This window comes from Podarcis melisellensis, assembly GCF_964234715.1.
Source record: "Podarcis melisellensis genome assembly, chromosome: 13".
NCBI lineage: Eukaryota > Metazoa > Chordata > Lepidosauria > Squamata > Lacertidae > Podarcis > Podarcis melisellensis.
The window spans coordinates 30,738,695-30,746,355 of NC_138545.1; the positions used below are offsets into that span (position 1 = coordinate 30,738,695).

A 7,661-nucleotide genomic window follows, 5' to 3' on the forward strand; every position below is an offset into this window, starting at 1 on the left:
GGGAGGTGGAGTCCAAACATTATTTTTGCACAGGGAATACAGTATAGAAACCTGTCAGACCATTAGTTCATCCAGCCCAGCATTGTTTACACTGATTGGCAGCAGCTTCTGGCAGGAGTCTCTCCCAGCCCAACCTGGAAATGTCAGGAATTGAACCCGGGACATTCTGGGTGCAAAGTAGATGCCCGACAATGGACCTACAGTCCTTCCCCTGTGATGTTGATGGAAGAAAGGTAGTCAGGTGGGAAACACCAGAAGGTGCCTCATTCCAAGTCAGGCCTGTGGCCTATTGAGCTCAGTATTGTCAACACGGACTGATAGCAGGGTTTCAAGTCAGAAGCCCCTCACACCTCCCTACCTGGAGATGTCAGGAATTGAATCTCTGCAAAGACCATGTGCTCCATCATCAAGGCTCAGTCCCCAACCCCCAGATAAAAATACAGCAGTGGAATATAATGGAGGGGACAGGACCAGAGAGCTGGGAAGTCAAAAGGGCCAAAGAATGACCCAGGAAGAAGAAGAAGAAGAAGAAGAAGAAGAAGAAGAAGAAGAAGAAGAAGAAGAAGAAGAAGAAGAAGAGGAGGAGGAGGAGGAGGAGGAGGAGGAGGAGTTTGGATTTGATATCCCGCTTTATCACTACCCTAGGGAGTCTCAAAGTGGCTAACAATCTCCTTTCCCTTCCTCCCCCACAACAAACACTCCGTGAGGTGAGTGGGGCTGAGAGACTTCAGAGAAGTGTGACTGGCCCAAGGTCACCCAGCAGCTGCATGTGGAGGAGCGGAGACGCGAACCCAGTTCACCAGATTATGAATCTACCACTCTTAACCACTACCACACTGGCTGTGCAGGTAAAGGAGAAAATGTGACATGTTGACTTGAAGGCCATCCCCCAAACCCCATCTCAGAAACCACAGCAAAGCAGGTCCTTCAGCAGAAGCGAAAGACTCGTTTTATTTGAAGACAGAAGTCTAGGCATGTATATAAGCATCTCGGCAGGAAAAGTCATGCAGAATCGTGGCCCCAGCGCCACCCGCCACCATCACCCGTCTTCTGCCAGCCCTTTCTGTGGCCAAGCCAGCCTCGTTCAGAGCTGGTGCTCCACCTCCTCCACCCGGGAAGAGACCACCTTGCCATCCACCAGCTCTTCAATGAGAGTCTTCACCCGGCGGCTCGAGCAGGGCTCTGTAAGGATGGGAAGAACAGCCAAGTTAAGTTTTTCTCATTTTTTCAGCCTTAAGTCTAGTTCTGAAAGACCTACATTGGCTCCCAGTACGTTTCTGGGCACAATTCAAAGTGTTGGCGCTGACCTTCAAAGCCCTAAATGGCCTCGGCCCGGTATACCTGAAGGGGCGTCTCCACCCCCATCGTTCTGCCTGGACACTGAGGTCCAGTTCCGAGGGCCTTCTGGCAGTTCCCTCACTGCAAGATGTGAGTTTACAGGGAACCAGGCAGAGAGCCTTCTCAGTAGTGGCGCCCGCCCTGTGGAACGCCCTCCCATCAGATATCAAAGAAATAAACAACTATCTGACTTTTAGAAGACATCTGAAGGCAGCCCTCTTTAGGGAAATTTTTAATGTTTGATGTTTTATCATGTTTTAAATATTCTGTTGGGAGCTGCCTAGAGTGGCTGGAGAAACCCAGTCAGATGGGCAGGGTATAAATAATGAGTTGTTGTTGTTCACATTGCCATGTCAAATTTGAAATTTTTCTTTTCTTTTTTAAGTCCTCATGAAAACTCATCGGCATTTTAGTGTGAATTCCTCCAGCCATCTGCACATCTGGCTAATGCACAAAATTATTTATTTATTGCAAAGCGGTTTCCTCTGATCAGTGCATCGGCATGTGCTATTTCCACTGCAGTGTGCATTTCTGTCCATGCGTCACCCTGGCAGATGCGTCTTCTGACACATCGCTTGGCTGGAGAACTGCGATGCAAAATCCAGAGAAGTGTGTGCACTGAAGCTATTGAGAGATCTGTCCCTTTGGCTCATGTTCCAAGTCAGGCTGTCTTTAGAGTCTGGAAAGATTCCCCACCCCCCCAACACACACACACACAACCCCAGGACAAACTGCTTAGTCAATGCCTGATGGCTTGTTGTTGTTTTTCTCTTCTCCTTCCACAGACATGTGGCTTGACCCCCTTGCTCAAGCCGTTGTGCTGCCGTACTCCTGATCTCAGCTTATGTCCTAGACTGTGTAACTGCAAGGGGCTGGCAGAAGGAAACGGCTGCCTTTTAAGGTTGGCTGTATAACATGGTCTTCCCGCATCTTCCAGGTATGATGCTCATATGATGCTCACAGGCAAGACCAGGTTGGTAGAGATTGCACTGCCATCCTATTTGGAGTGGGGACATGCTGCCCCCTGGTGGGCAGACGGTGTTGCAAAAACACTGACTACTATGATCTGATTCATTCTGGGCTGATTTATTTATATTGTGCAGGGAAATCACCATACACTGATTTCATCAGTGGGCTTTAGGTGTGCCGTGTGTTTTACTCCAGACCAAAGACTAGGGCTGCATTCCTAGCCCCATTTAAATGGGAGTAAGTCCCGCTGAATTCATTTGTGAAAGATATGGTGTCCTGGTTTGCAGTTTCTATGTATGCAAATATATGCAGGTTTTCCTAATGGGCAGCCCTAAAAGCCAAGTTTTTGTGCTTACCTGGGGTAGGCGGTGGCTCAGGCTCTGACCTAAAGGGAGCAGAAATGAACACTGGGTCAGTTAAAAGATCCCAAAGGCTTGGAATCGCCTTAAGGCTAGTTTCCCCTAAAGATCTTTTGCACTTCTTCCAACCCTGGAGTTCCCCTGAACCTGCTGCTACCTCCCTCTTGCGTGGGGGGGGCTCCTGTTTCGGTGACATAAAGATCCACCCTCACCCCTGAACTTCAGAAATAGAAGGGATGGTGACCAGCAGGTCCAGGGAGACGGACCCTTGTTTGTGTTCCCCACCCTCATATCCTCATACCCTTCAAGGAGGTGCCGATAGGTAGCAATCTCCTGCTCCAGCCTGTTCTTGATGTCCATCAGTCGCTTGTAGTCCTCCGCTTGGTTCTGGGCATCAGATCTGAGCTGGAACAGCTCAGCCTCCCTGGCGCTCACGAGATCACGCAGGCGCGAGATCTCTATCCCGTAGCGGGATTCGGTCTCGGCCAGGGAACCTTCCAGGGCCACTTTCTGGAAACAAAGAAGGAAGTTTGTTATGTACTGAGTTGAATAGGATCCAAAACACAGCAGTCTGATTCAGTGGCGTAGCGTGGGTTGTCAGGGGGTTGTCAAATCCCTAACCCATGGATTTGCGCCCCCTAACTCGTGGATTTGCGCCCCCTAACCCTAACCCCCAGATGTTGCACCCGGTGCGGCCGGCCCCCCCCCTGCACCCTCCACGCTACGCCACTGGTATGATTGGTCCTAGAACAATGCAGCAGTATGATTGGTCTGCAGGAGCCACCCAATCCAGCTCCAGATGGAAGTGAATCCACAACCTGATTGGCCTACAGGAGAATTCCGGAATTAGCCAATCACGTGCAGCCCATTGTGTAAATAATGTATATAAAGCAGATACTTTGAGGGGACATTCATTCCTCCTTGCCACTATGAGCTGAATAAAGAGCATGAGATCCACTCTCGACTCTGAGTATATTTCAAAGTTGCTTTTTGAAAGTCCCAAGCAGATGGCCGGGTGCCTTGGCAGAATCCTTTTGTTATCTCTATTATATCTCCTGTCTTTCCTGCAAGGAGCTCAGGGCTTGAGAGCACCACAGCACCTCAACCAATCTCTGTTGTCCAAAGTTGCAGGGACACATAAATGGTTGCACACGCCTATCATGCTTAAAAGGGAACATGTGACGGACAACTCTCCTTCTCCAAAACCAAATCACTTCCCCAAAGTTGCCTAAATTCTGTGCCAAGGCACCTTCTGGGACCCGCATACATTGTGCGAATTAAATTATGTGTCCCCTAGCCATGGGCACAGGCTGTCAAGGACTGGGCTAAGAGGAGGAAGAATGGTGAGGGATCTCCTCACCCCCTTCTCCTGTAGCTTCCAGAGAGAAGGAAGGCAGTCTTGATTTACAGGAGGGCTTGAAGGGAGATAACAGCTCAGAGATAGGTGAACGGCAGAGTTAGGCAGAGTTAGGAGAAGGTGGAGGGGAACCAGAGCAGCTAACTGACACGTCTCTGGACAACATAACTGACCCCCCCCCCAGCCCAAAAAAACTGGAGTTCATTAAGGGTGCAAGAACAAAGAGTGAGAGACAATTGTCCACGGATGGACACCGTAGAAGCAGGTGTTGTTGCTAGAGGGGGAAGGGGGAGGAGCTCAGTGCGAGCAACTCCATTATGGAGGAATGACTGGAATTCCTTGTCTTTGGCATGATGACTGAATAAATCATACGTAAGAACTTTCTTGTTTCCTCCCTGCCTCTTGGTGCCATTGGGAGGGAGGGAGAGGATTCCTCAAGCCTGACACAGACTAAGAGATATGCAGTGTGCTGGAGTTCTGTCTCTCTCTCTCTCTTCTAACTGGGAACTCTGTTCCAATGCACACATAAAGGTAAAGGGTAAAGGGACCCCTGACCATTAGGTCCAGTCGCGGACGACTCTGGGGTTGCGGCGCTCATCTCGCTTTATTGGCCAAGGGAGCCGGCGTACAGCTTCCGGGTCATGTGGCCAGCATGACTAAGCTGCTTCTGACGAACCAGAGCAGCGCACGGAAACGCCGTTTACCTTCCCGCCGGAGCAGTACTTATTTATCTACTTGCACTTTGATGTGATTTCGAACTGCTAGGTTGGCAGAAGCAGGGACCGAGCAGCGGGAGCTCACCCCGTCGCAGGGATTCTAACCGCCGACCTTCTGATCGGCAAGTCCTAGGCTCTGTGGTTCAACCCATAGCGCCCCACACCCAAATTGCACATAGACAGTCGAGGCTGTGATAGCAGACTTAAGGGCCAGAACTTGATTTTGCGTTAGTTTAAAAAAAGAGGAAGCGAAAACAGAGATTTCCAAATTCCTTGGCAAACATGAGCAACCACGGAATCCACATCACTCTGGCAATGCTTTCCTATGCGCAGCCTCTTGGCAGCATGGGGAAGTGGCTGGTACTGACCATGCTGCGGAGAGACTGCAGCTCAATCTCCAAGGCCTGAGCCAGGCGCCTGAGCTCCGTGATCTTCTGCTGAGCTGCCTGCAGAGCTTCGTGGCTGACAGCCACCTCCTGGTTGAGTGCATCCATCTGCAAGACAGAAGAAGTCCTCGTTTCTGGCACAACCTCCCCACATCCTCTTCCAGCTGGACAGCTGGACGGATGGTGTTGTTTTTAATCAAATCAAAATTCTGCATCAATGTTAATTCAGCGTATTTTTAAAAAATGGCAGAGTAATTCAGCATTCCGAGCCAACCCATCTCCCCAAGCTTCCTGAGACTAAATAGACAATGCAAATTAAATGCATTTGTATGTGTTTGTTTCTCTGTATTGATGTTCTTAATTTTGCTCCCAGGGAACAATGCAGGAAACCGAATGCAAAGCACTTAAACTTATGTTATGCACCAACTCCGTCTGCCCTTCCTTCCCTTGGCATCTGAGATTTCACAAAACAGTGGGCACTGCCCAAACATTCTTAAGCTTAAACTCAATAAGGACCAGAAACTTCGGGAGGCGTAGGAAGGAGAGGGAAGTTATTTGAATGCTCAGCATTCGAATATGTAAATGTCAAAGCACAGAAAAGGAAGCTGGAGCTGGAGCAGACTTCAGCACATGACGTTGCTACTCTTATCTTCCAGAAATGGAAACAGATCCTGAATCAGATCTGAAGTTTGTGGAATCACAAGGTCTTGCCATTCCTGCCAGGAGAAGCCCACTCTGAACTTCATCCCTAAAAGCTGCACAGAAAGAAAATAAGATGTTCTTGCCAGCTAGATTTCTGGAAGGGGAAAGTATGCCATGTTGTTTTGGAACAGAACTACACTTTCTTAAGGTAACGGTAAAAGGTAAAGGGACCCCTGACCATTAGGTCCAGTTGTGACCAACTCTGGGGTTGCGGCGCTCATCTCGCTTTATTGGCCGAGGGAGCCGGTGTACAGCTTCCAGGTCATGTGGCCAGCAGGACTAAGCCGCTTCTGACAAGCCAGAGCAGCACACGGAAATGGCGTTTACCTTCCCGCTGGAGTGGTACCTATTTATCTACTTGCACTTTGACGTGCTTTCGAACTGCTAGGTTGGCAGGAGCAGGGACCAAGCAACGGGAGCTCACCCCGTCGCGGGGATTCGAACCGCCGACCTTCTGATTGGCAAGTCCTAGGCTCTGTGGTTTAACCCACAGCGCCACCCGCGTCCCAACACTTCCTTAAAAAGGATGCTAAACCCATGCCTTCCTTGGCCAATAGTCAAGGATGATAGGGGCTGTTGCTCAGCAACATCCAGAGGGCACCAGGTTGGCATAGGCTGAATATTTACGTGCAAATGCATCCCATCAGCAAGCCGCCACCTCCGCCACCTTTTGCCCCTGAGCCATTTGACCATCTCTCCTTGCCAAGCCTTGCCTAACCTGTGACTTGTGCAACGCCTCGGCTTCCCGGCGGTTCTTCTCCGTGACGTCCTCATACTGGTCTCGGATCTCAGCCAGCACTTTCTGCAGGTCGGCGCCAGGCATGGAGTCCACTTCCACGTTGACGGTGCCCCCAAGCCTCCCCTGGAGAGAGGTCACCTCCTGTGGGGCGAGAAGAGAGGCGAGTAGGCACATCCGTGGGGAACCAGCCAGAAGCCAGGAAGGGCTGCTCCCTGCAAGGCCCTTTCCACCTGGCCTAGGGGGTGAGGCCCACACTCACCAGCTCTACCAAAGAGGCCCCTGGTGAGACCAGAGGGACGTTGCCATGCCTGACAACAAAGCCTAACTAAGGGATTCTTTTGCCCCATCTTTTTGTGCCTGCCTAACAGCCGTGTCTTGCTTATGATAATATTTTATTCTCTTGTTAATTATGCTGTTTTAAACGTGCAGTTTATATTTGACTTCACTTAGCAGTGTCGTTGTGTGTTTTTTGAAATGTTTAAGTTTTTTGTGTTAACTTTGTTTGTGTTAAATACGTATTCTGTAGTTGACCTCCTTTTGTAATGTTTTATTTTGAAATCTTTAAGATAATATTTTAGTCTTCTGTTAATTATGTTGTTTCGACTGTATACTCTATAGTTGACTTTCTTCGGGTTGTTTTATTGATCTTTTAATATGCTGTAAACCGCTTTGAGATTTTTCTTGAAAATATAAAGCGGTATAGAAAATAAATAAATAAATAAATAAATAAGGGCAGAGACTCGGTGGGAGCAAAGGTGAAATCTGCGTCCATTGCTTTCTCCGCTGTTGCCTCTGGCTTCAACCACCGCTGGCATGCGGCTCTCAGAATGGTTGAAAAAGCTTCCCGCTGCTCGTGTGCAGGCCCTGCTGTTCCTGAGTCCCTACGCCCACCCAGCTCTCACCTCCTTGTGGTTCCTCTTGAGGTAGGCCAGTTCCTCTTGGAGGTTGTCCACTTGCACCTGCAAGGTAGCCCGGCTGGTGTTGAGTTCCTCCAGGGCCTTGCGCAGCCCACCGAAGTCCCCCTCCACGGGACTGCCGTATGGCCGCCTCTGTTTCCAACCTGAAGTGGGCAAATAGGGGCTGTGCAGCATTTTT

General features: G+C 49.7%; 1 protein-coding gene across 1 annotated transcript in view; it reads right to left on the reverse strand.

Moving 5' to 3' along the window:
- Positions 1-937: 937 nt before the first annotated feature.
- Positions 938-7,661, reverse strand: part of LOC309354870 (keratin, type I cytoskeletal 17-like) — a 10,250-nt gene continuing 3,526 nt past the window's right edge. The window contains 7 exon segments of the mRNA XM_081885134.1: positions 938-1,182; positions 2,664-2,692; positions 2,968-3,176; positions 5,108-5,233; positions 6,546-6,707; positions 7,469-7,594; positions 7,596-7,646. Of these exon segments, the coding sequence (XP_081741260.1) occupies positions 1,085-1,182; positions 2,664-2,692; positions 2,968-3,176; positions 5,108-5,233; positions 6,546-6,707; positions 7,469-7,594; positions 7,596-7,646 (801 nt within the window). The 3' untranslated portion in view covers positions 938-1,084.